A 27,582-nucleotide genomic window follows, 5' to 3' on the forward strand; every position below is an offset into this window, starting at 1 on the left:
CAGGCTCACTTCCAGGGAGGAGCAGGCACTACCCACATGCCAGCTGCCTCTGGCGAGCCTCAGAGGCCTGGAATGGAGCCACGTGGCAGAATTGCTCCACCAGGGCTGTGCCCAGGCCCCTGGGCACTTCCTTTAGTCACTGGGGCCCTGCCCTCCAGAGAGGGCTCCACAGCCTGGGAAACCTCCTGGAGTCCACACTGGGTGCTGCTCAGGTGCCGTAAGAGGAAATAATATTGATGTACTAGCTCCTGCTGGTTTAGTGCTTACGACATGCTGGGCCCTATGCTGAGCACTTTGTATTCATTTTCTTAATCATTGAAGCAACTTTAGTCATAATACTTATGAGCTTATCAAGTCCATTTCATTCAAATCATGGAGAAATGACTCTGGGGGGGATAACAATGTTAATAATGCAGTCCCAGCCTTGAAGAAGTCACAGTCTGGTCTTAATCCTCCAATTTTGGAAATTGCTCTGTGTCTGTATCTTCTAGAGTTTCAATCCTTGCTCTACCACTCACTTGCTGTGTGACTCCTGATAAGTTGCTTACCCTCTCTGTGTCTTGGGTTCTTCCTCTGTAACTGGAGATGATCATAATAGAATTTACCTCTTAGGGTTGGTGTGAAGATTAAGTGAGACAGTCATGGGAAGCGCTGGGAACAGTGACTAGGTCAGAGCACTTAATAACTGTTAGCCATGTGTGGAAGGGCTTCAGGGGGCTCTGAAATTTTAAGCCAGATAGTGGATGCCTTTGTGTATGTCTGTGAATGTTTCTCAAAACAAAGGGGGCATAATCCAGGACCCAGAGAAGATGCAGAAGTATTTCTGAATGGGAGGTCAAGTTTAGATGCATGGCTGATCTACCTTGCGTACCAAAGAGCTGAGTTACTTAAGAAAGCTTTGTAAGTAGCACCCCTGTTTCTCCTGGGGCCATTTCAGTAAGACGCAGCAATCTAACCAGTCAGGACTTGGGGGCACTTCGTATTGGACCTGGAGGAAAACTTAGAGATCATCCAGTCTAAATTCACCAGTTCACACAAGAGGGACTCTGAGCTTGGGGGTTGAGCCTTATGTCTCCCTGAGGTAACAGCTCAGGGAAATGGAGAGTTCCCTGATTTGAAAGTCCAGTGAGAAGAGCTGGACTAATACCTGTCTTCTCCTTGCAGCATTCTTAGGATCAGTGAGATGGTGTGTATGTATTTGGAAGTATGTAAAATGTGTTACCCTCGTAGATGTTCTTACTTCCACGGGCACCTGGTATTACCAGTTGGTTCCGTTTCTCTGGAACCAATAATATATATGTACATATAAATGGAGAGAGACAGAGACAGAGGGGGGAGAGGGCTCATGCAATTGTAGGGGCTGGCAAGACTGAAATTTCTGGGGCAGGTATATGGTCAGGCCACTCAAGATGGCTGTTCTCTTGCTCTCTCTACATCCCCTGCCCGACCAGTGCCTGCTTTACCTGTATCTTACTCACCTGACTCACCTTCCTACTTACTTGCCCCAGGCCCCAGCTGGTGATTGTTCTTATCAAAGGGGCCGTGAAGGACATGCCCCTCTGCTGGTTTCCCTGGTAACTAATGAGCGCATCTGACATCAATTCCTTTATAAGTGGTAACCTCCCCTTCTTCCCGGGACTGAAGACTGCTGCCACGTCCTGCCTGCCATCTGCAGCGCATGGTGGGGGTGCCGCTCCAGGACCTTGCTTCAGAGGTGTAAGCTCCCCCCTTCCATTAAACCATTGATGTCTCTGTTGCTTGCTCCGGGCTCTTTCTTTGGTTTTGAAGCTGGGCAAGCACAGGCCTTGTAGGCCTGCAGGGTGCAGCCCAACAGCAGAGAAGTAGGCTGGAAATTCAGGTAAGAGTTGATGTAGTCTTGAGACTGAAATCTAAAGGGCAGGCAAGCAGGCTGGAAACTTGGGCAGGATCTTCTGATACAGTCTTGAGGCAGAATTCTTTCTTCGCTAGGAAACCTCAGTTATTCCTCTTAAGGCCTTCAGCTGTTTGGATGAGGCCCACCCACCTTATAGAGAGTAATCTGCTTTACTTAAAGACAGTTGATTGCAAATGTTAGCCACATCTATAAAATACCTTCGCAGCAACATCTAGACTACTGTTGGACCAAACAGCTGGCACCATGGACTAGCCAAGTTGACGTAGGATTAACATTCACCCTGGTCCCCTCAGCACAGATGTGCCATTCCGGTCTTAGGAGTCATGGTGTTTCTCTCACTATTTCAATAAGAGTTCACACTGTAGGTGAACAGCAAAGGAAATGGTTCTGTGCACGAGGGCATGGTGGCTTGGCAAGGAGTGCGTGTTCAGTTCTTAGGAAATGTTATTGGGAGGTTGGCAAGCGGGTTAATTACTGCAATGGTGACCTTCACAGAACTGAGAGGGAAGCCAGTGTAGCTAATCAAAAAACAGGAAATGTCTCAAAGAATGCCTTGAATCATGGTCCAGAGTGTATTCTGCATTTGAATCAATTGTTATGTTCTGGGTTGAAACTATTTAATTCCTTACTGTAGACAGAAACAGTTCTTTTCATAACTTCAGAGGTGGGAACTGGGGGAGGTGGAGAAGGGGAAAGAGTTTCCTGTAGTTTAATCTGACGTTTAGTGCCTGCAACTGAGGCCTTTTTTAAAAAAAGATGTGGAATAATTGAATAAATGTGTGACATTGTGGCTGCTGATAAGACAGGAATTTATGTACTTTTTTTTGGCTGACCTGTGAGAAAAGGCAATAAAATGTAATGTGTGCACATTTTTTAAAAATTCATTTATTTTTGGCTGCGTTGGGTCTTCCTTGCTGCACGCCGGCTTTCTCTAGTTGCATTGAGCAGGGGCTACTCTTTGTTGCGGTGCTAGGGCTTCTCATTGTGGTGGCTTCTCTTGCGGAACATGGGCTCTAGGCGTGCGGGCTTCAGTAGTTGTGGCACACGGGCTCAGTAGTTGTGGTGCACAGGCTTAGTTGCTCCGCGGCATCTGGGGTCTTCCTGGACCAGGGCTTGAACCCCCGTCCCATGCATTGGCAGGTGGATTCTTAACCACTGCACCACCAGGGAAGTCCCTATGCATCTTCTTTATTCAACATTTCTGACAGCTTCTAGTGAGGCATTGGTGTGGTAGCAAACACACACTCAGGTTGTGGAGCCAGGGAGACGTAGGTACAGATTCTGGCTCTGTTTCTTTATTAGCTGTGTGACCTTAGACAAGTTAACCAGCTTTTCTCAGTTAACCACCTTGTCTATAAAATGAGGATGAGAATGTTTACCTTGCGGGTTTATTGTAAGGATTTAGAGTCACTGCAGTAGAATGCACAACCTGACACCTGTAGATCATTATTTAGAGGGAGCAGCTACAGCTGTGGATAGGAGCCATTTTGACCAGTTCCATCGATTTCAACATCCTTTGCAGGGCTTCTCTTTTTCTCCCACACTTTCTGGTACTGTACCAGAGAGGAAGATTGAGAGGTTTCTGTCAGACGAGGGGAAGAGTGAGTGGGGTCAATATGGAAGTGTGAGAGGGGAAATCAGGACCACCTCTAGGTGACATCAGAATCTGATCCAGTGAGGGGCTCTGGAGGCTGCATAGAAAGACCACAGTCAGAGTCAGGATAGGTCCAGGCATGAGCTGATGAGTCAAGTCCTGCCGAAGTTTAAAAAGGGAAGCCAGTTGGGCGATGGGAGCCCACTCAAGTGGAGGAGTTAATGCTTAGCAGAGTGAGGGCGATGACTCATAGCTTTGCTATGCTGAGGTCGTGGAAGAATGAGGTGACTAGTCCCACAGCTGGCCGTGTGCTGGGAGCCTTAGCAATGTGACGTTCAGCTGAACGAAACCCACTACGTTCTCCATTCCACAGCAGTAGAGGGGAAGCTGAGGAGTGCTTCAAAGCTTGGCCACCAACGTGAGACTGCCTGGGTCCAAAACCTAGCTCTGCCCCACTTACTAACTCGGTGACGTTGAATTCGTTACTTGACTTCTCAGTTTCCTTAGCTGTGAAAGGGGGATGAAAATGATTATACATACCTCCTGGGGTTTGAAGGAGATTAGGTGATGTGAGATACTAGAAAAAATATATGTTGGTCTATGTCTTCCCCCCAACCCCACGCCCTCGCTCATTTTTCCTGGCACAGAGCTCCTAAAACCCTTGTAACTTCCTAAGGGATAAGAGTACTAGGAGTATTTTTTGTTCAATGAAGCCACTCTGGGTGGGCCCCTGGATGGGGGCTGGTCACCAGAAAGATGAAGCCATGATTAGAAGCTGGGGATTTTCAGCCCCAGCTCCACTTGTCTAGAGTGGGGAGAAGGGCTGGAAATGGAGTTAATAATTAATCATGGCTCCGTGATGAAGCCTCCATAAAAATCCCAGAAGTATGGGGTTCAGAGACCTTCCAGGTGGGTGAACACATCCATGTACCAGGAGGGCAACGCACCCCCACCTCCATGGTGACAGAACCATGGTGCTTGGGACCCTCTCAGGCCTCACCCCATGTATCTGTTCAGCTGGCTGTTCATCTATACCGTTTATCAGTCCTATAATAAACTGGTAAATGTAAGTAACAGTTTTCCTGAGTTCTGTGAGCTGCTCTAGCAAATTAATTGAACCCAAGGATGGGGTCATAGGAACCTCAGATTTATTGCCAATTGGTTAGAAGCCCAGGTGACAACCTGGACTTGCTGTTGGTGTCTGGGGGTGGGGGCAGTCTTGTGGGACCGAGCCCTTAACCCCTGGGATCTGATGCTAACTCCAGGTAGACAGTGTCAGGATTGAGTTAAATTGTAGAACACCCAGGTGATGTTGCAGAAAATTGCTTGGTTGGGGGAACATGCTCCGCCCAATACATCTGGTGTCAGAGTGTTGTGAGTGTTCTGTGTGATAGTAGAAGAGACACACAGGAAGAAAAACTTTTTTTCCCCCCTGAAAACAGGTGAGCTAAGGTTTACAAAGCCTTTTGTACTGAAACTTAGCTTTTTTTTTTTTTTTCGGTACGCGGGCCTCTCACTGTTGTGGCCTCTCCCGCTGCGGAGCACAGGCTCCGGACGCACAGGCTCAGCGGCCATGGCTCACGGGCCCAGCTGCTCCACGGTGTGTGGGATCTTCCCGGACCGGGGCACGAACCCATGTCCCCTGCATCAGCAGGCGGACTCTCAACCACTGCGCCACCAGGGAAGCCCTTAGCTTTTATTTTGTTAAGTGTCTGGGGCCTCAGGGATTCAGGAGAAGCCCCTGCTCTTTGGACTTTGCTCCAAGAAAGCTTTAAGCACTAGCTAGATAAACATTTACTCATCTGGGTAGGTGTACTGTCCAGTCTCAGATGCAGAGAAAGAAGACCTTGTGTCTTCAGAAACAATGAGCCAGGAGTAAAGGAAATGCCCAATGCTCTGCTGGTCCTAGAAAGTGTTCATCTACGAATTACCTTGTATTAGGGCTGTGAGAGGGAATCCAGCATAATCTTTAAGCTGTGTTGGGGTCTTATCACATGCAAAGGCAGCATGGGCTTCAGAGCTGAAATTCCAGGTTTATGTCAGGGCACCACTGCTGCATATGAGGTCAGACACATTCCTCAACTCCTTTGAGTCTCAGTATCCTCATTTATAAAATGGGATACCTGTGGGTCAAAGGTTACCTTCGTTGGCTTCTTTCTGCAACAAGCTGGGGAGATGCACAGGCCCTGGGTGACTTTGGTCTGCAGGATTTGCTGAGGGAGAGACAGAGGATCACAGCATTTCTGTGATTTTGAGTCTCCCATCCCTCAGCTCCTTGTCGGTCTGGGGATGGGAAAAATGTTTTTAGGCCAAAAATGCTGTTCAGTTTGGAAAACTCGTTCAGGTAGCCCTCACCCTAGTCAGATGAAGGTAAAATGTAGGCACACCGTTTGCCCTCAGGGAAAGGTTCTTTGAATGAACAGATGAATGGTACAGGCTCTGTAAATATTTCTAATTGATATCTCTTATTTTTAATTTGCAGATGAGAAAAAGAAAACAAAGAAAGTCGATAATGAACTCAACCCAGTGTGGAATGAGGTGACTTCGTTATTTTTCAATTTTATTTCACTGGATAAGCTACCTCTGATTGTCCCGTCTTTGGTCAGAGGTTTAACTCTTACATTTGGAAGGAGAATCTCTGCATTTCACCCCTACCCCCTCCACCTCCCTCTGTGGCCACAGAGACAGCAGAGCAGCTTAAGGACACTACTGCACAGTGACATCTCCTGTGCAGTAGTGGTGTGGCAAGTGGAGCCTGGATGGGTTAAGGAGGGTGGGGTTCTAGCCTGGTGCAGCCATGCGCTTGTTGTGTAACCTTGTCCAGTTATGCTGCAAATTGGGGCACATCTGTAGAGCGAGGGGTGGGCTTAGATCACCTCTGGAGTCCCAGAGAGAAAGCTCTGTAATTAAAAAACATATCTGCATGTGCCTAATCGAAATGGTATGACATGATACTTTGTGTATCTGGAAGAGTGTCATTTATTGTTTTTTATGTTGATAAAAGTAATATATACTTAATGTAGAAATTTTGAAAACTTCAGATTAGCTTAAAAAAATTACTTTTGGTTCTACTATCCAGAAGCAACTACTGTTAACATCTTGGAGGTATCAACAAATATTTATTGAATGAATACATTTAATAAAATAGGATGTCTTAGAATTAGCCAGTTAGTATCATACAGTGAATACAGTTTCCTATCCTATTTTTTCCTACTATTATATTCCTGAACATATACCCCTATAATTCCATTAAAAATATTTTTATTGACTATGTAATATTGTATTGAATTGATATAATTTATAGACCTCCCCCCCACTAATGACTTTATATCTATTTTATAAATTGTTTCAGTGTTTAATAGATTTACAGATATGTGAAATTTTTAATTCTTTCCACTGAGTAGGATTTTCCTACGCTGACTAATTTTTGAAAAGTTGATCATCTGCCCTATTGTTTTTCTAAAAACCAGGTCAAACCGTTCTGGATAAGTGCAGTGATAAATGTCTTTGTTATTTTGCTAAGTCACCAGGTTGTGACGGCTTCCTTCCACCAACTGCAAATCCCTTCTCCCCTTCCCCTCCCTATAAAATAAAGTATCCCTATAAAATAAAGACTACTCGTTCTCACTGGATGAGGCCAAGACTAAAAGCTTCTTAATGCCTATCTGAAATGCCCTGCTGGTTTCATGCAGGTTGAGAGGGAATTCCACTTCTCTGCAATTTCCCTGGAACCCAGAGCACAGCCAGCTGGACTGCCAGCTCCATGAGAGCCAGAGGCTGTCTGGTTGGTCCCTGTGGAAACTGTGGGTTCCTAGCACCTCATGCAGAGCTCCAAGACTAAAATAAATAAAAAGTACATGTATGTGTGCATTTAGTGATAACATGCCTCTTTATTTTTTAAATTAGTTTATTTATTTATTCTTGGCTGTGTTGGGTCTTCGTTGCTGCACGTGGGCTTTCTCTAATTGTGGCGGGGGTGGAGGGCTACTCATCCTTGCAGTGCGCAGGCTTCTCTTGTTGCTGGAGCACGGGCTGTAGGCGTGTGGGCTCAGTAGTTGTGGCTCTCGGGCTGTAGAACGCAGGCTCAGTAGTTGAGGCGCATGGGCTTAGTTACTCCGTGGCATGTGGGATCTTCCCGGACCAGGGCTTGAACCCGTGTCCCCTGCATTGGCAGGCGCATTCTTAACCACTGTGTCACCAGGGAAGTCCCAACACGCTTCTTTATATTTGAGCTCAATCCATGTGGCCGATGGCAGAGAGGTATATGGTCACATGAGTAGGCGTGTTTTCCCGAGGGCGTCATCCATCTTACCCCATTTTGTTTCCGATGCATTTTTTTTCTCATAGTGCATATGTATTTATCAAGTAAACTTCCCAATTGCAGCTTTATAACTGAAACCAAACCTAAATGAAATGCCAACCCAAACCCATGTGGATTTGTGGGTATGTTTTAATACGAGCTGTGAGACTCCTTCTCCATCCATTCCAAACCCATTATAAGGAGCATCAGACCATCATCATGCACTGCTTTATTTAATTAATTTATTCCATAATCAAAGACATCAGTGGTACTAAGTTAATCTTTTTTTTTTAACATTTGCCATTAGAAAGCAATTTACTGCCTTAAGATGAGAGACTCAGCTGACTACAGCACTGACCATGGTGGGAATTAAAATAAGGGGCTGATGCATTTCAGAAAATGTTTTCTTAGATTATTTACCACTTTCTTCGATAATATTAAGAAAAGCAAATAATTTAAAAATAACCATTGAAGAAAGCATTTTCACATACATATTTTCTTCTATTTGTGCTACAGTTGTGGTAGGCATTCAGTCTAGTTCTCTGCCTATGAGACGGATTTGGTGACTTGTCCGAAGCCACAGAGTCTAGAAAACGGGAAGCTAGGAGCTGGTTTGCTTTCCCAGGAGCCTCAGCAGCCTCCAGGTTCAGAATTTGAGCACTTTTGTCTAACTATAGAACTGAGTACTTCAAAAGATTGTCATTGGTGGAGATGACCTGCTATTTAGTATCGGTGCATCTTATTATATTCCCGGATCCTTTTAACAGCCTCTTTGTTTTCATAACCTACCTGTGGACAGATTTTGGAGTTCGACTTGAGGGGTATACCACTGGACTTCTCATCGTCCCTTGGGATTGTTGTGAAAGATTTTGAGACAATTGGACAAAATAAGTAAGTTGATTTCAATTGTTTTTCTCACGTTACATATTGGCTTACTATTGTCTGTTTTGTTGAAGGAACGTATCTTTAATAACATATTATAATATTTCCAATAGAATTGTGCTTTAATTCTGTGCCCTCCTCCACCCCTTATGAGCCAATATCAGACGTGGCTAGTCAATCACAGTGCACTTTCCCAATGACTGCTGTATTCATAAGAGGTTGCAAACGCTAAGCCACCACTAGTCTAGCCAATTTGGCACTTATCAGTGAAACCTTTTTATGCTCCTGCAGTTTCTTTGTTAACTAGGTACAGGCACTGATGATTTATCCAAACTGTAGCTTTATTGGACACAAACAAAATCATTTCTTCTTCTGATTATGTATAACCCATGTATGTCTCATTCAAGTTCTCTTTCCAGCCCTGCTTCCATTTTAACATCTCGCTGGTTTTTTAGACCCAACAGATCCAAACCAGATTCCTACTCTTACTGCCCCTGCCAGTTTCAGATGGGGAAGAGTCACGGTGGTGCCCAGTGGTGGCACACAGAGTTGTCCCCTGGGTAAAGCTGAGGTTCCCATGGGACAGAATGACCTCAGTAAATTCACCCCAGTCTTTGATCTAGACTTTGGCCTTAGACTTGGAACGCAGTCTTAGGTTATCAATTCAAACTAACTAAACTCACTTGAGAACAATTCTTAAAACCATAATACTTGTTATTTTCCAATGGCAATAAATTGCCTGGTTGGGGAGGGCATTCCTACTCTCTGATTAATTCTTTTTAAAATGAATTTAAAAACATTTTTTATTTCATATTGGAGTATAGTTGATTTACAGCATTGTGTTAGGTTCAGGTGTACAGCAAAATGATTTAGTTATACATATACATGTATCTATTCTTTTTCAGATTCTTTTCACATATAATTTATTACAGAGTACTGAGTAGAGTTCCCTGTGCTATACAGTAGGTCCTTGTTGATTATTTTATATATAGTAGTGTGTATATGTTAATCCCAACCTCCTAGTTTATCCCTCCCCCCCCACCTTTCCCCTTTGGTAACCATAAGTTTTCTATCAAGTCTGTGAGTCTGTTTCTGTTTTGTGAATAAGTTCATTTGTATTATTTTTTTAGATGCCACATAGAAGTGATATCATATGATATTTGTCTTTCTCTGTCCGACTTAACTTCATTTAGTATGATAATCTCTAGGTGCGTCCATGTTGCTGCAAATGGCATTATTTCGTTCTTTTTAATGGCTGAGTAACATTCCATTGTGTATATGCACCACATCTCCTTTATCTACTCTGTCGATGGCCGTTTAGGTTGCTTCCATGTCTTGGCTATTGTAAATAGTGCTGCAGTGAACATTGGGGTGTATGTACCTTTTCGAATTATGGTTTTCTCTGGGTATATGCCCAAGAGTGGGATTGCTGGATCATACGGTAGCTCCATTTTTAGTTTTCTGAGGAACCTCCATACTGGTTTCCACAGTGGCTGCACCAATTTATTGTACATTCCCACCAACAGTGTAGGAGGGTTCCCTTTTCTCCACACCCTCTGCAGCATTTATTGTTTGTAGACTCTTTGATGATGGCCATTCAGACTGGTATGAGGTGGTACCTCATTGTAGTTTTGACTTGCATTTGTCTAATAATTAGCGACGTTGAACATCTTTTCATGTGCTTTTTAGCCATCTGTATGTCTTCTTTGGAGAAATGTCTGTTTTCCTTCATGTCATTTCACATGGGAAGCCAAATTACTCTCTATCTTTGATTGTAAGATGTCATTGACTGTAAGATGTACTATTAAATTAGTAACATGTGTGGGGCGGGGGAGAAGCCTGATATTAAATGCCCACATCAATTGTAAGAAGCATCTCAGGTTTTACTAATGTGAATTTATTTTAAAATGTATGTCTTAGTCTCAGGTACATTTGGTATGATCAGAAGGCTGCAATGAGAGCAGTAAATTAGAATGAATTAGTTGAGATACGGTGGCCATATGCTCTGATTTGCTTTGGGTGGTTCCGGTTTGTTGTCCCAGCACAATGATTGATGATGTCGCTTTTGCTGTCAACAGTGGCTTGATATGGACAGTAAATTAGATGGTCATCTTGGGCCTTGGGGTCTTCTGCTTAATGGCGTCAGAATAAGAGCCTGCACAGGCTTTGATAGCTACTGCCCATGTCACCTTTCATGAGATCCTTTCTCCCATGTTTCATTGCTGACCAATGCCCCTTGTGACCGATGCTTTTTTTTTTTTTTGACGGTACGCGGGCTTCTCACTGTTGTGGCCTCTCCCGTTGCAGAGCACAGGCTCCGGACGCGCAGGCTCAGCAGCCATGGCTCACGGGCCTAGCCGCTCCGCGGCATGTGGGATCTTCCCGGACCGGGGCACGAACCCGTGTCCCCTGCATCGGCAGGCGGACTCTCAACCACTGCGCCACCAGGGAAGCCCCGATGCATTTTTTTCTTAAGCTATATACATACATTCTGGTAGATTCTGGCCCTACTCTCTTGCATCGAAAAACCATTCTAGCTTTTTAAGGTTATGCTGTACATCTCAGCTTTGAAGCAATTATATGATTTTCTATGCCCCACCCCAACTTCCAGAGGGCAGTTTTATTTACCAGATTTCAAAGTTCTGGGGAAACGGGTGATTACGCCTCACTGTAGCCTCCTATCTGTTACTAATAATAGTTCTTTCTCTTCTTTCCTCTCCTCTTTCTGCAAGTGGTACCACTGTTTATATTGTAGACTAGCCCTCTCCGAAAGAAATATAGTGCAGGCTGCATATGTAATTAAAAATTTTCTAGTAGCCATGTTATAAAACAAAGAGAAACAGATGAAATGAATTTTAATAATATGTTTTATTTACACATAGAAATGATAATATTATACTATGTTAATCAATATTTTAAGAATCACTGAGAGATTTTACATGCATTTTTTTCTTACACACCGGATTTCAAAGACTTAGTATTTCATATTAACAGCACATCTCTGTCTAGACCAGCCATATTTCAAGTGCTCCCTCACCACGTGTGGCCGGTGGCCATCACAATGGAGAGCACAGCTCCAGACCACTGAGCCCAAAACCTCAGGTCTCTGTGGATCTTCTCCCTTTTACATCCTCTCCAATCTGTTGCCAAATCTTACTTCTCTTTCTTTCTACTGTTTGTGCCATGTGCTTCTTACTTGTGGCCACAGCCAGCAGCCTGGTTCAGGCCTCATCACTTTGTGCCTCATCTATTTGAACATGGCAGTAAAGCCTGGCAGGCTGGCCTGGGAGCTCTCATCTATGTTTCAAACAAAGTTGTTGTTTTCTTGAATGTTACATCCTCGAGAGAGAGTCAAAACAAACAAATACATGAAGAAATATGTAATAGATCAGGTACTCTGAAGTGCTGTAATCTAAGGAGGAAACTGTCATAGCCCAGGAAGAAAACTAAAGCAGAGTAAGAGGATGGCGACTGAGGGTGGGGGAACGTTTGAGGTGATGATAAGGTGACAATTGAGCAGAGACCTAAATAAAGTGAAAGAATGAGCCATGCAGCTTTCTGGGGGGAAAGAATATTCTTGGCAGAGAGAACAGCAAGTGCAAAGGCCCTGAAACAGGAGTACACCTCGGTGTTGGAGAAAGATCGGTATTGGAGAAAGATCGAAGAGGCCAGAGGGCTGGGGTGGGGGATGAAGATGAGATCAGCAAAGCCACAACATGCATGGCTTTGTGAGCCACGATGCAAGCTTTGGATTTCATTCCTAGTAGGATGGAGGTTTGCTGAAGGGTAATGAGTATGATCTTATTTACATTTTTAATGTATCGCTTGGGCTTTCTGTGTGGAGTTTGGATGTAGGAACCAGTTAGGAAGCAGGGGAAACTACTGGGAGAACATTACATATTTATTTTATAACTGTTGAAAACACAGTGGGGCCCTTGGATGACAGCAGGGCAATATTTTAGGTATGTTTGTCCAAAATATTTGTGTACTTTGGTCTCGTATTTTCTTCTTGGCTTTTCTATTAAAGATTTGGCCTTGGGCTTCCCTGGTGGCGCAGTGGTTGAGAGTCCGCCTGCCGATGCAGGGGACACGGGTTCGTGCCCCGGTCCGGGAAGATCCCACATGCTGCGGAGCGGCTGGGCCCGTGAGCCGTGGCCGCTGAGCCTGCGCGTCCGGAGCCTGTGCTCCGCGACGGGAGAGGCCACAACAGTGAGAGGCCTGTGTACTGCCAAAAAAAAAAAAAAAAAAAAAAATTTCTGCCCGGCTTAAGGAATGTCTTGCCTCTGAACTTTGCTGTTGCCATGGAGACTGGCTGTGTAAATAGGGACCTCACTCCAGAGTCTGCAGCCCCAGGGCATGTAAGCAAACAGTACCAGGCTGCCTGGGTTTGCCTGAGCATGGTGCCCACACCCATAGGGACTGGACCGGGCAGTCTGAGCACGCACAGTGCTAGTGCATCAGCAACGTCCCTCCCTAGGTGCTGCGAGCTGGTGGGGCTGTTCTGCGCAGACTCTGTTCTTCCTCATTTTACAGTCATCCAACCAGCCATGTGCACTGAAAGAGGGAAGAGCTAGAGGAGCCTCTTGGTCACGTGATGAACATGAAATGATATTTTTAGCTGAAATGTCAGAGTGGAAGGATTTTCCCAGTGGCTGAAGAATAAGAGTTCCCTTTCCAGACAGGCAATGTGGCCGTCCCTTAATGAGCCCTTTGAATGCATTATCCCACCTAATCCTCACAGATACCCAGTTTTTTTCTCAGAGAGGTTTAGTCACCTGCTCAGGGTCACACAGCAGGTATGTATCAGAGTCAGCATTTATATTCAGACTTGTGCTCTTGACTTTTCCATTACACTGAAAACCTCTGACCACCTATAGGGACCAAAATGTAGGTGGAATGATTATCTTTTAGCTTAATTCTTTTTTTTTGCCATGCCGCACTGCTTATGGGAGGATCTCAGTTCTCCGACCAGGGATTGAACCCGGGCCACTCCAGTGAAAACACTGAATCCCAACCACTAGACCACCAGGGAGCTCCCTAGCTTAAAATTTTTTCTCTAATTTTGCCAGAAAACAAACAAAACAAACAAACAACCCCCCCCCCCCCCACTCATTGTCAGAGTATCGGTTCCTCCTTCTTAGGTAAAAGTTTTAAGTAGGCATTTTATGCTATTAAGTAATAAGTCACTTAAGCTCATTCCCTGCAATGAACAAGGTGAGTTCAGAGAATATATCTCATCTCATGTGATCTTCACAATGACCTTGAGAAGTGGAGATGAGACTTGAGGCTCAGAGGGGTTGAGGCTGAGACCCTGATCTCTTGGCATCCTGGCCCTGCTGTCACTCTGCTTGAGTTCCTAAAGAAGAAGCATCTTCAGGAGCCTGGAAATATAGGAATGAAAGATTCTTACAAGTTTTCAGATTTGTGGGTGTGTGTATGTGTTCTGCTCATGCTAAGGTGATGTCACAGGGACCAGATTTACCCTCTCACCTGACACAACCAAAAAAGTAGATGAAATACATGCCCCAGTGGTTTCAGATACTGGGCACTAGCAGCACAGGACACTGATCCCCAGGAGAGGGGGATAAATGAGCTGAGCCCTCTGAGTGCCCAGCTTCACGCCTAGAGAGCATTTCCAGGCTGCATTGCAGGACAGGCAGATCTTGGTTGTCTCCCAGAGTTGGGGAGGTGCAGGTGGGAGCCTAGAGCTAGGCGCGCGTGCGCGCGCGCAGACACACACACACACACACACACACACACACACACACACACACACACACACACACACACACACACACACACACACACACACACACACACACACACACACACACACACACACACACACACACCACCCACGCAGAGTGCTCCAGAGATTTGCAGAGGGTTCCGCTTGACTCCTCGGGTGTGGACTGGTCAGTGAGGAAACTACCTGAGGGCTGAGAATAGTTAATGCTCCCCCCATCCAGAGTGGGAAAACCTTCAAATTCATGAGCATCAGGTAGAGTACTCAGAAGGATTTTACCTCAGTATTGTGAAGAAAAAACTAGATACATCATTATTAAACAGATACACTATTAGGTGATATTATGAGTAGGTATGGACAATGAAGCAGGTGTTATAATCGTATTCCACAGGTTAAGGAGGGTAGAGGAGGAAAGCTTGAGCAAGTGAAGTAGAGGTGTGGAAGGTATTTAAAAAGATCCAAATTGAACGTGTAGGAATGCACATTACAATGTCTGATATAAAATGACTGTAACTGTCTAAGAGTTCGCCTTCCTAGTACTCTTATTTTTCCCCTCCATGTGTGTGTACTTGTGCATTTGAAACCATCACATATACCCCACACAAATGCACGGCAAAGTTAGAGACATCCTCTGAAGGTGAATTGTCCGCTTGGCTGTAATGTAAGAAGAAGATAACCGAAGACCTCACAATATACCCAGGAGGAAATTTACCCGAGTTCTTGCATAAGGGGTGGTGTGGGCAAGCGGTCAGCTGCATGATCAGGAGATTAGCTTGGGTTTTGGCTCTGCTACTTACTGGTTGGGTGGCTTTTGGCAAGTTTCTTCATCTTCATGGTGGTGGCTGGAATACTTCCTCAGTAAGTGATAGACATAAGGGCAAATTTAATATAATTAAGGAAAAAAATCACTTAAATTTCCTGATGAACAACATAATCGCTACTATCTATTGTGGGCTTACCACGGGCCAGGAATTGTGCTAAAACTGCTCCACACGCAATCGGTTTTCATCTTTATAATGTCTTTGAGTCAGACAGGCTTATTGACGTCTTAAAGAAAAATGTGGCTCAGAGAGGTTCACCAAATTGCTTAAAGTCACCCAGCTCTTTGGAAGCACATGGATTTAACTTCGTAAATCCAGAGTTTAACCTCAGACTTTCCAATGTTTATTTCCTGTGTGTGTGTGTGTGTTTGTGAGTGTGTGAGTGTGGGTTGAGGGCCAGAGTGCCAGGATGTGAAAGTGAGAGCACAGCATAACTAACACACACACTTACACACAGGATGGTACTGGGGACTGTAGAATTAGAAAAAGCAGAAGGACAAGCCTGGGTTATGGAATATACTAACTCCCTGGGCAAGGGTTTTTTGTTTTTGTTTTGTTTTTGCTTAGAGAAAACAGAAAGACTGTGGTTTGGAATGAAATTAATTTGATGGGACGGTGTGGTATTGCTTATGAGAAATTTTTGTTTACTGGTGTACAAAAGACCTTGTGTTCAAGCTTTTAATACTTCTATTTCCCCTAGTGGTGAGACTCTCCTCTGCCACTGCCGTGTGTAAACATAGCAGTGAGATTAACTGAGGCGGTCCCCATGACCTCTCCTTTCCCCCAGTGTGGTTGGTGAGAAGGGTTGAGTCAGGTTTTCTACCTGGAGTAGCTTCTCGGGCTGTGAGAAAATCTAAGCCAGAGGCAGATGGTACTGGGAACAAAACTCCCAGTTCTGATTTCTTTCTTTTTTTTTTTTTTGAAGTAAACAATCTCAAATGTTTATTATCTTCATAACAAAACAAAATATGAAGCTCAGAACTGGATCACTTGGCCCTTTCTCTTCTTATTTCCTCCCAGCTCAAAAGGCTTGCATCTCTTAATAGCCAGCATTCTCTTAGATCTGCAGTTCGGCTCAACACATCCAAGCCTCAGCACAATCTTCTTTGTAGTTTTAGCCTTTTTCCGGAAAATCGGCTTGGTCTGCCCACCGTAGCCACTCTGCTTCCTGTCATACCGCCGCTTTCCCTGGGCATACAGAGAATCCTTGTCCTTCTTGTACCGTGTCACTTTGTGGGGTCGGTGCTTGCCACACTTCTTACAAAAAGTCCGGCGGGTTTTAGGAACGTTCACCATGTTTGCGAGAGTGCTATCGGCACGGAAAAGCTGATTTCTTTTTAGTTCCGCTTTTTCAACAGAGCAGCAAAGCTATGCAAAGATCAAAGCTGGTTTGGGCTGGTTGGCTCTGGGTGCTGGAGAGGCTGAACCCCGCTGTTTGAGGAGATCACAGCCCTGGTGAGAAACACCCAGAGAGACTGAAAGAGAAAGACACTTCATAATAAGAGCTGTAATTATCTCCTGATTTTACTTGGAGGAACATCTCTTAGGAGAGGACGCTTCATAACCTATAAGTCATTTGCAAGGTCATTGGACTATCTTCAGTGATGTATCAATTAATTTATTCTTTCAGCAGATATTTGCTTGTGGCTGCTGTGTGTCGGACACTGCTCTAGGCGCTGGGGGTACTCCATGCCTTTCATGGGGCTCACATCTGAGTGGAGGCAGTAGACAATAAACAAGTAAATCCACATATAGTTTATCAGATGGTGATAAATATGAAGAATGAAGCAGGGGAAAAGGGGAGAAAAAGACAGGGTAAAGGGTGTGTGTGTGTGTGTGTGCGTGCGTGCATGGACGTACACGTGCGCTGGTTTAGAAAGGTTTTTCATATAAGGATTTGCTCTGGGGTCTCTTTTATAATGAAACGTTTTATGAGACCTATGGCTTTAAAAGTGCATTCAGATTCGACTAATTAGATTTTATGAGAATTCAGCTACAGCTGAAGTTTACTTCTGGTCTAATCCTGAAAATAAAAATTGTTTTCCAAACAGAATATTTTATTATTCAACAAAATAAAAATCTGTTTTCCAAACAGATTCTGTTTTCCAAAACAGATTCAATCTCTTTTCCAAACAGATTGATGGTGGGGAGGGAGCTATTTGATGTACATAAGAGAAAGGATTGGTTTTAAGAACTCTGCACAGTGATTGTATAGAAATGGCTGTGGGTAGTTACAAAGGGTTCTTATCTGTTCATTCATGCCCACCTGCCCACACTCCGCATAGATAAACCCACCTTCCTGTGATTTAGGCTGTGCATGAGTTCAGACCAGCTTTCCCTGCAAGTACTGACTTGGAGTCATATTGTTTTTAGGATCCCTTTTTCCAGAATAGTGTCTGAAATAATAATGAAAAGTGATGTTAAGCACTTACCAGATCATCCTTTTAATCCTTACAACAATACTGTTAGGTAGGAGCTGTCATTATCTCCACTTTGCAGATGAGGACACTGAGGCTCAGAGAAGTTACACGATCTGTGGTACAAGGATAAGTCTGAATCAGTCAGCGCTGTCTAGCGCCAAGTTCTTAGCCACTATGTTATGCTGTCCCCCTTACTTTATAAGGTCCAAGTGCTTGATGAATGAATGAGTGAATACTACTGCCTTGAGTCTAAAGGATGAGGGCATTAGACAGAGACGGAGCCTGGGAGTTCTGTTGAACTGTCCAGAACGGGCAAGCGTAGAGCCAGAACTTTGAGGACTGAATGAACAGGAGAATTGGTCAAGAGCGAATAGAAAAATAGCAGGTTACAGTCATTTATTCAAGAAATTAACTCTTAAGACATCTTCTACGTGCCAGGCATTAGGCTAGTTAACCCACCCCTGGCCTTGTAGCCTCGCTCCAGGAGGGCTTTGGGGAAGAGACCTGGGCTTCCATTCATCTCCTTCCCGTGTTAAAGTGATGCCCTCTGCAGCAAAGGCTGGCCCTGAATCCTGCAGATACTGCCACAGCCTCCAGGCTAGTTCAGTGATTCCAAAATCTGGGCATGGCGTTTGTTACACCTCCACCTCAGGGGGTTTGTGCACTGCTAGGTTGGGGAACCACTGTGCGGACTAGGAGTTTCTAGGTTTTCTAAAACCCCTGCTCCCTTGTGATGAACGGGACAAAGGCCTCAAGGTCCTCTGACAATCCTGGTGTGGAGTAAGGAGGGGAAGCCACGGGAGGGCGCAGGTAACTAGGCCTGCCGAGTAGACTTTGATGGAGTTTTGCTTTCTCCTTTGTTCTATTAAATAATTGATTGCTACGTCCATTTCTCAAATGTGAACCTCTATCATCACATCGAATGTACTTTTAGAAAACTGCACGTGTTCCCTGTTCCCCAGGACTGGCTTTGCCAGCTGCCTTCCCTACCCCCCTTCCTCCATCCACCCCTCTACCTGTTCTAGACCATTGTTTCTCAAACTTCCTGGGTATAAGAATTAACTAAAGAAAAAGTCTGACTCAGGGTCCTGGGAATCTGTACCCGCCCTGCTGATTTTGCTTCAGGGAAGTCTGGGGAACCACATTCTGAGAAACAGTTTTAGCAGCTAATCCAGAGCACAAGGGTGGGCGGGTTGGGAGACTCGGAGGGTTCCCCCAAGGTGAGGTGGATGGGAGACCCGGGGAGGTGCTTTCCGGGGTTCCCTGTGATAGGATTCACTGCCATGGCTGCCCCTGCCTCTCCCCCCATCTGGTAGAAAGCAAGGTGCGGGGCTTGGCGCTCCCTCCTTTTGGCTCAGAGCCAAGGGAGGAGCTCCACTGATACTGGCCTGGAGGAGGGAGAAGTCTGCGGAGGGGATGGGACCCAGCCCCTGCATCCCCACTGGCCTTCTGGGCCTGGCGCAGACGACAAGGCCCAGCTGGCTGAGAGCCCAGTGCTTCAAAGGGTGGGCGAGTCATGGTCCTGCAGGAGACCTGGGAGCCACTCAGAAGAGCATTTGTTCCCCAGCCCTGTTGGGGATTGTTATTGCCCCTCGGAGGATGGGAAGTTGGTAGTTCTGCAGTCCTTGGGAGCAGAAACAGAGCAACGTGTGATTTACTTTCCAGCCTCCAGCTTATTTTTCCTTTCCTTCATGAGGGAATTTCCAGTAAACCCTTCCCCAGTAATCCATGTGGGCTGTGTCCCTGCTGCACAGAAGAACAACTCGCTAGATGTGAGTTCCCCTGATTAAGAACTCAGCCAGCAAAGCCCTTACTCACCACAGTGGCATGCGACAGTTAACATTTGCGTCCAGGCCAACGGGGAAAACATTTTCCATTTCTCTTTTAAACACACTAGACTCTGTTTTAACAAGAAAGAAACAAAAGTTCTTAACCAACACTTGCATGACCGAGTTGACTGGTTTACAGTTAAACTCTTTAGTTCCCCCAAACCTAACATCTAATTTTCAAGTAGTTGCTTCCATTGCTTAGAATTAGTTTGATGTCACAGAGAGAACCCACAACAAACTATATGGGTGTTCGTGGACTGAAAGGAATAGGAGAAGGACCGGCTCTTTCTTCATTTCAGAATATATCTGCTGTTTATTATTCTTGCACTATAAGTTTCTTTTTGAGGTGTGGTCCATCCATTTTAGTGTTGGGTGGAGCCCATGGGGAGACACTTATTTTTCCATGAGAACACAGGGCAAAAGTTTCCCCATTACTTTCACACCATAATATTTTAACATATTTATAGCATTAGTAATATGAAAGAAAAAGGGTCTTGGTTTAGTTTCACCTTCTTTAAAGGAAATTGGCTTGTGGTCCGACTGAACTCTTCTTATTCCCTGTGTAGGAGGCCAAGTCATCATTTCCCAGTCTCTCACTGTATTTTGTATCCAAGCAACATCATAGAAAATAGGCCAGGCCAGGCTTGCCTTCAAAGCTGTATAGAGTTCAGACACCCATAGGGGATGTTTTCTTCAACTTACAGTGAAAGATCTTAGAAGCTGTAACTGTTTATATTTTTCTTCAACTCACTGAGCCGTTAAAAATATTTTGTGGATTAAAGTCTTTCTAGGCTTTCATCTAAACAAGCACTAGCTTCAGAAAAAAGAAATTTAAGTTTTCTTTGACGTCTCCCTCCCCTCCCCCACCCCACCCCCACAAGCATAAGAATTTTATGATGAAAAAGCAAATCTTAAGAAATGGGACTAAAGGTTTCTGAAAGAAGGAATTGAGATCAGACTTCACGATTGGCTTCTTTTATTTCACTCCATTCCTGGTCTGTTATTTGTTACATCCTCTCACACCCTCTCATGGGGAGGGGAAGGCAGCGGATACTGGATGAGTCAGAATGGAGGTTGTAAAACCCATTCAGGGCCATAAAGGGCCAGCAGATGGGTTTTGTGTTTTAGGCAAAGCTGTTCTCCCCAGTTAGCCGCAAGTCCCACCACTCCCTATTGTCTCACCTAATACTGTATTCCACATATCTGTTATTGGCCTAAACTTTCCTCCTGACACCCTGTGGGAATTTGTTTGACTCCTGATGTTATAAGAAGCCAATACCTTTGAAGGCAGAAAACTTGCCTAGTATTCTGGATTGTTCATTATGGACATTTTCTAGGATATTTTTTCCCCCTAAATCAATGAATAAAGGCTTTAAGAGAAAAGAAATGTATAACATGAGAGAGTTTTCTGAATAGACATACATAGGAACATCACATATATAAGCCAGTAGCAGACTTTCAGGGCTAAAAAGGGTCTGAGGAATTCTTTCAATCTACTCATTTGCAGATAATGAAGGGGCTCAGAGATTAGGGTGACTTAGCCAAGTCCTCAAAGGAAGTTGGGACACAGAGTTAGGGGTAGAACAGGAAGTGTCTAACCCAGTGGTTCTCAGCCTGTGCTGATTTTGCCTATGGGGACAACTGGCAATGTGTAGAGATGCTCTAGAGGGTAGAGGCCAGGGAAGCTGCTGAGCATCTGACAAGGCACAGGACAGCCCCCTAAAACAAATAATTATCCAGTTCAAAGTATCAGTAGTGCCGCTGTTGATAAATGCTGGTCCAACCCAGGTCAGCCCTCTTTCCACTTCAGTATCATCCCTGCATGCTGTAGTTTTTGTTTTGTTCCAGGGATTATTTATTGTTGATAGAGATTCAGGTCATCTTGGCTTTAGCAAAAGCAAATCAGTACATGTTCAAGTGTACAATGTTATGATTTTAATCATAAAGTTAGGTTATGAATCATGGAACTGTGAAGAGTAAAATCCAGTGTGTTTCCATGTCTTTCCAAGGTGAGTACCAGTCAGATAACTTTTAAACCTTTTCAGATTTTGTTCTTATTGAAAAAACCGAATTAACCAACCCTGTGGCCTGCTGTCTTAAAACATGGAGAGAAGTCCATGGAGAGAAGCTCACACCCTGTGGGGCTGAGAGAGACGTGGAAGAGATTTTGCCAGGGGTTCTCAGCTTGAGTGGGAGGTTTCTCTGTTTCATCAGGTGGAGATGGAGTCATGGGTAGTCTCTTGTCCTCAATATATCAGGAGAATAAAAACCCAAGTGAGAAGAAAACATATGGGTGTTAAAAAAAAAACAAAAACAAACAAGATACTAACATACGGAGTGAACATACTCATCTGAAAAATTACTCTGTAAAGGTCCCATCAATTCTCAGCGTTGACAGAGAGACCTAATTTCTATATTGACCTAAAAGGGCTGAAAAGTGCACTCTTAATCCTCTGGAGGCAAAATTTTTCTTTTCTGACTCGTGATATTAGAAGAGAGCAGAATCCGTCATGGTTGTTGAACGTCTTGGGTGTGTTCGTTTCAAGTCAGTGCACTCTTCCAAGAAGCCCTGTGCCAGTGGCTCACATCGTGGGGTAAGTTGTGTGAAACAGGGTGCCATAGCGCTGTTTGGTCGTGTGTGATATAATATATACCTATTCTCAGAAAGTGAAGTCACTTATTCTGAGTCACTGGACGTATGTGGTTGGATGACAGACGCTGAATCTACAATCTGGTCCTATTTCTGAGGTCCGAGTGGGGGATGAGAATACAGATATGTGTCAGTTTAAAAATAATGCGTCTATGTTGACATCAACTCTCACTTCCTGACTTTAAAACAAAATGGACAACATTTTTAAATGAAATGAATACTTCTCCACAGGGGGATCTTTCCTGATTATTGTTTTTGCCTGAAAGCCCAGAGCTATTTTTATTCTCAACTACGGTTTCTTCACCGTGGGGTTTTTGGTATAAGGAATCTCTCCTGTCATTTTGAGGACTTGATATTTAGTTTTCTAACTTTATGCTAACGATAATCCAGGCTATCATATCTGCTATTGTTAGTATAAGTCGCTGCAAATATAGACAAGATATAAGTAAATAGCATTTAAAAATTCTTACTATTTCTCTTTTCCTTTTTCAGTATCTATACTGAGAGCACACCCCTGGACTCTCTTTGCTTTTTTATTGCATTTCACAAAGGGAACTCTTTCAGCTCACCCACTCTCATACCATGTTGTGTGTTATAACCCCAATTCACAGACTGTATTCCACAGGTTACACTCTTATATTGACCAACTCCCTGGGGATGTGTGTTCTATAAATTTTTTGATCATGTGCCCTAACTACAAAAATGTTTCTTTCCTTCATTCAGTAAATATCTATTAATAAGCAAACTATGTTCCAAGCACTGGGGTTAGAGGAATGAACAGAACAGGAAACAACCTCTGCCTTTCAGGAGCTTTACTCTAGTAAGGAGGGACACAGGTGTACTTCTGTACCAGTATGTTATGTGCACTAAGAGGTAGATGGTCAGAACTACAATAAGATATCACATCACACCTGTCAGCATGGCTGTCATCAAAAAGACCACAAGCAACGAATGTTGGCAAGGATGTGGAGAAAAGGGAACCCTTTTACACTGTTCATGGGAATGTGAATTGGTGCAGCCACTGTAAAAACAAAACAAAACAGTATGGAGGTTCCTCAAAAAACTAAAAATAGAGTTACCATAGGACCCAGCAATTCCACTTGGGTATATATTCAAAGAAAATGAAAACACGATTTCAAAAAGATATCTGCACCTCAATGTTCATAGCAGCATTATTTACAATAGCCAAGATATGGAAGCAAGCTAAGTGTCCATTGACAGGTGAATGGATAAAAAAGATGTGGCACATATACAGAATGGAATATTACTCAGCCATAAAAAAGAACGAAATTTTCTTGTTTGCAACAATGTGGATGGACCTGGAGGGTATTATGCTTAGTGACTGAAGTAAGACAGAAAGAAAATTCTGTATGTTATCACTTATGTGTGGAATCTAAAAAATAAAACAAATGAAAGAATATAACAACAAAAAAATAAGAGGTGGATGGGTAAGCGGTAGAGGCTGAATATAATCCCTTGGGGTCCAGGAAGAGAAAGAAGTGCATACATCCAACTTCTGAATGATGCTCCACAGCATGTGAGTTGCCAAGTTACCCCATCAGTAAACTAGCAACCTATTTACACTGCAAGAAGGTTTACTTGGGGGGATGTTTTTACAGTGGACAATGTTGTTTTTTTTTTTTTATTGCTCAAATGTTCCCAGGTGGCCTTTATTTCACAAAACTATTTCCATTAAAATTATTTCCTATACCACTTTTACTATATAATACTATTCAAATGAAAAGCAATCGGCAAATTTACAAATTATGCACTTTTAAGTCATTTCTTCTTCGTTGAGGCTGTACACATCAGACAGCATCAGTGGCCAGACCTGAGTCAGTGAATTCCTAACGCTCTTCCATTAACCTGGACTCGGACTTTCACATTCGGTCAGGTATCTGTTACACCAAAGCAGCTTCTGAACCATGTGTTACCTGGCCCAGGTGGAAGCTTAGATTTTCTATGTTCTTGTGTGGTTTCCTCAGCCCATTACTAAATCAATTAGCCAGTCTCTGAAGACCATGGCCTACGTGAGATGAAGTTTACTCCTGCTACTACCTACATGAAGGATGATGGAAACAAAACAAAGAAACAAACAAAAATCAAAAAATTTTAGGAAATAAGGTGAAAGTGAGAAAAACTTCTGCATGAGACCTGTATTAATTTTCTGTTGCTGCTTTAAATTACTACAAACTTAGTGGCTTAAAACGTCACAATTTTTCCACCTTACAGCTCTACTGGTCTGAAGTCCAGTGGGCTTACCTGCAAAATGAAGGTGTCAGCTGGGCTGTATTCCTTCTGGAGGCTCTAGGGGAGAATCCATTTTCTTGCCTTTTCCAGCTTCTAGAGTCCGCCTGCATTCCTTGGCTTGTGGGCCCTTCAAACTAGTGACAGCTTGTTGAGTGTTTCTTGCAAGTCTCTTGCCTCTTCCGTCACCCTCTTCTACTTTCAATCCTGGATTATCTGGGTAGGCCCAGTCTAATCATATTAAGGTCAGCTGATTAGCAACCTTAATTCCCTCTGCTATCTTAAACTCCCTTTTGTTTTGTATCACAACACATTAACAGGTTACAGTGGACAATGTTTTATGAATCCTTTTAAATGTCCATTACAGAAGAATGCCTAAACTTTGTCCTACTTTTCTCTCTTCCTGTATTCTTCGAGGTTATATTCAGTCTTTGTCTCTCACCCATCGATCTCATTTGTGATGTGAAATTTCACAGGCACCATAGTTTGACTCTTGAAATGACTGCTTGTTATGGAGACATGGTGGCTGCTGTGTGATGGTTACCGCCAAAATACCCTGCTAGGGAGAGCACAAAATGGCCCACGCTTCATTATGAGTGATTTTCATGCTCGCAGATGAATAGGAAGAGGATTGGGAGGTCCAGTGTGGAAACGGAAACATGCCTCTTATGTGGGTAACTGTGTGCTTTTTCCTTTCCCCTGCAGGTTAATTGGCACGGCCACCGTAGCCCTGAAAGACCTGATTGGCGACCAGAGCCGATCGCTGCCCTACAAACTGATCTCCCTGCTAAACGAAAGGGGGCAAGAGACTGGGGTGAGCATTTCCCTCTTGTTGAATGGCTTTGAAGGGAGATGGCTTTGCAAAGGTTCATTGAGACAAGAGTGTGAAATTATAAGTAGCTCACTACACGCACACACATTCTCCCTACTGGTTTTGAGGTAAATAGGTGCATTTACAAATGATATGGCCTCATCCTGTACTCATATTGACAGAACTACAAAGTAGATAAACTTGATTTTCTATATCAGAATACTATAGCGTGAGTGGGACCCTCTCTTGGTACAGCTCTAGGCATATTCACTTGGTTGTTAACATTTGTATGGTGAGTGTAGCTCTGTGTATCAGATACTCTTTGAAGCATTCTATAGAAGGTAATTCATTAATATTAGACCAGAATACCAAGATGTTAATATCATGATTTTTAAAAAATTAAATTTATTTATTTATTTTTGGCTGCGTTGGGTCTTCATTGCTGTGCACGGGCCTTCTCTAGTTGCGGAGAGCAGGGGCTACTCTTCGTTGTGGTGCACAGGCTTCTCATTGCAGTGGCTTCTCTTGTTGCGGAGCACAGGCTTTAGGTTCCTGGGCTTCAGTAGTTGCAGCGCGTGGGCTCAGCAGTTGTGTCTCGCGGGCTCTAGAGCGCAGGCTCGGTAGTTGTGGCTCACGGGCTTAGCTGTTCCGCAGCATGTGGGATCTTCCCAGACCAGGGCTCGAACCCGTGTTCCCTGCATTGGCAGGAGGATTCTTAACCACTGAGCCACCAAGGAGGTCCCCATGGTCTTTATTATTCCATTGGCAGCTGAACGTTTTCTGATCACAGCCTCTCTAAACAAGTACACACTGATATTGTCTGATATGAGACCAGAAGAGAGAGACTCTTTTTCAAGTGCACTTTAAAAAAATTGACTCTAGCATCACCGCTCTCAGATTTCTTAAGATTGCTAACAAGCACTCATAAAGCTAATATGCTTGCCCTGTTAACCTCTGACCCCTTCGTTTTCCAAACAATTTGTCAATATTTTGCTTAGGAGCCTGGGCAAAGGGAGAAAATTTAAAAGAGGCCATCCCTGAAGGCAAGAATGCATTAATGCCCATTAGGAATGTCAGTTTTGCTGGTCTAGTCTCCAAAACTTATAGGTTTGCTGTGAATTAGCATTCTGATCATAAAATGTAAATTCAGAATGTCAGCTATCCTCTGTCTACCCAAAACTGGCTGAGAGAAATGATACTAAGGGAAGATGGTACAAGTCAGTGATTTTTCTGGCTGTTTTTTTCCTCTTTAAAGCAGAGAAGAAAGCATATGTAGAACCCTGAAATGGCAGAATTATAGTCATTGAATGGAGTAAGGAAGAGTGAGGGCCTCAGGCCTGGCCCCCTGGTATCCCCTTACCCCTGTTAGAGGGCCTGGAGCACCTCGGAGGATCCTGAAGTTATTGGGAAGCCATTGATACAGAGGTCGAGCCATTCATGGACTCTTCTGGGTTTGAAAGGTGGATTCTTCAAGTTTGGCAATTGAGCCCCTCATTGCATTCAGTGTTCCTATTGTGGCCTGGTTGTAGCCATGAGACGCTGCTCTTATGATTCTATATTTGCCAAGAAACTGCTGTCAGAGGCATCATTTATTATCCTGTTCAGTGTCTCCCAGGTCATAGTTCTTAAGTTGGCAAAGAATGTGCTGATCCATGAGGGAGTATTTACTAATGAGCAGACAGATGGGAAGAAAACAGGGCAATTGTGTGTGTGTGTGTGTGTGTGTGTGTGTGTGTGAGAGTGAGAGACAGAGTTTACCAGGTGTAGCAAAAGTAGCAAATGGAAGTGTGGGATGCCCATTTAAATTTGAATTTCAGATAAACAATGAACAATTTTGTACTATAAATATGTCCCAAATTTTATGTCCTGTATTTTATCTGATAATGTGTGTGCGTGTGCGCGCGCCATTCTTATTTTCAAAGGACTTCTTTTATTTTGAGGTTTATCCTTCCTCACTTTTGCTGTTAAAAGTCCTTTATTTTGTGAAATGATTATAGTAGTAGATGGTAGTTGAGGGCACGTGTTTGGCAAAATAAAAATTAGCGACCCTATGTTGAGTCCCCTCGCAAACTTTTTTGAAATTTTATCGGTTCACAAAATATGAAAGTATAGGAAACTCTGCCCTAAAATAATGCCCCACATGAGAAATTTAACTCAGATTTTTAAAATAGGAATAATTTTATCTCCTGTAACGAGTTAGTATGTTTCTTCCTTTCTGATGATGAAAGGTTATGTATAACATTTTATGTTCTTCTTCTTGCCTTGGCTTCTAGCCAACTTGGGGTCATATTTAATGCAAGAGGGATGGCACTTATCTTCATCTTCACGTTTTGCATCTTTGTTTCCTCTTTAATCAGACTTGTTTCCCTTTTTCTTGAACCTCATTTT

General features: G+C 43.7%; 2 protein-coding genes across 4 annotated transcripts in view; one reads left to right on the plus strand and one right to left on the minus strand.

The window, feature by feature from the left end:
* MYOF (myoferlin) overlaps nt 1-27,582 on the plus strand; it is a 155,493-nt gene that overhangs the window by 13,473 nt on the left and 114,438 nt on the right. For all 3 annotated transcript variants that reach the window (XM_060034462.1, XM_060034460.1, XM_060034461.1), the window contains exons 2-4: nt 5,971-6,026; nt 8,588-8,679; nt 25,089-25,197. In XM_060034462.1, coding sequence (XP_059890445.1) covers nt 5,971-6,026; nt 8,588-8,679; nt 25,089-25,197 — 257 coding nt within the window. The remainder of the gene's footprint in view (nt 1-5,970; nt 6,027-8,587; nt 8,680-25,088; nt 25,198-27,582) is intronic.
* LOC132439352 (large ribosomal subunit protein eL42-like) lies at nt 16,151-16,536 on the minus strand. The gene has a single exon (XM_060033642.1). The coding sequence runs from the start codon at nt 16,531-16,533 to the stop codon at nt 16,213-16,215; it is 321 nt and encodes a 106-aa protein (XP_059889625.1). The 5' UTR covers nt 16,534-16,536; the 3' UTR covers nt 16,151-16,212.

The sequence above is a fragment of the Delphinus delphis genome, chromosome 16 (genome assembly GCF_949987515.2).
Source record: "Delphinus delphis chromosome 16, mDelDel1.2, whole genome shotgun sequence".
Taxonomy (NCBI): Eukaryota; Metazoa; Chordata; class Mammalia; order Artiodactyla; family Delphinidae; genus Delphinus; species Delphinus delphis.

Bases quoted from the DNA above. Each gene is read 5' to 3' on its own strand.
- LOC132439352 (XM_060033642.1), bottom strand. From the start codon at position 16,533: ATGGTGAACGTTCCTAAAACCCGCCGGACTTTTTGTAAGAAGTGTGGC.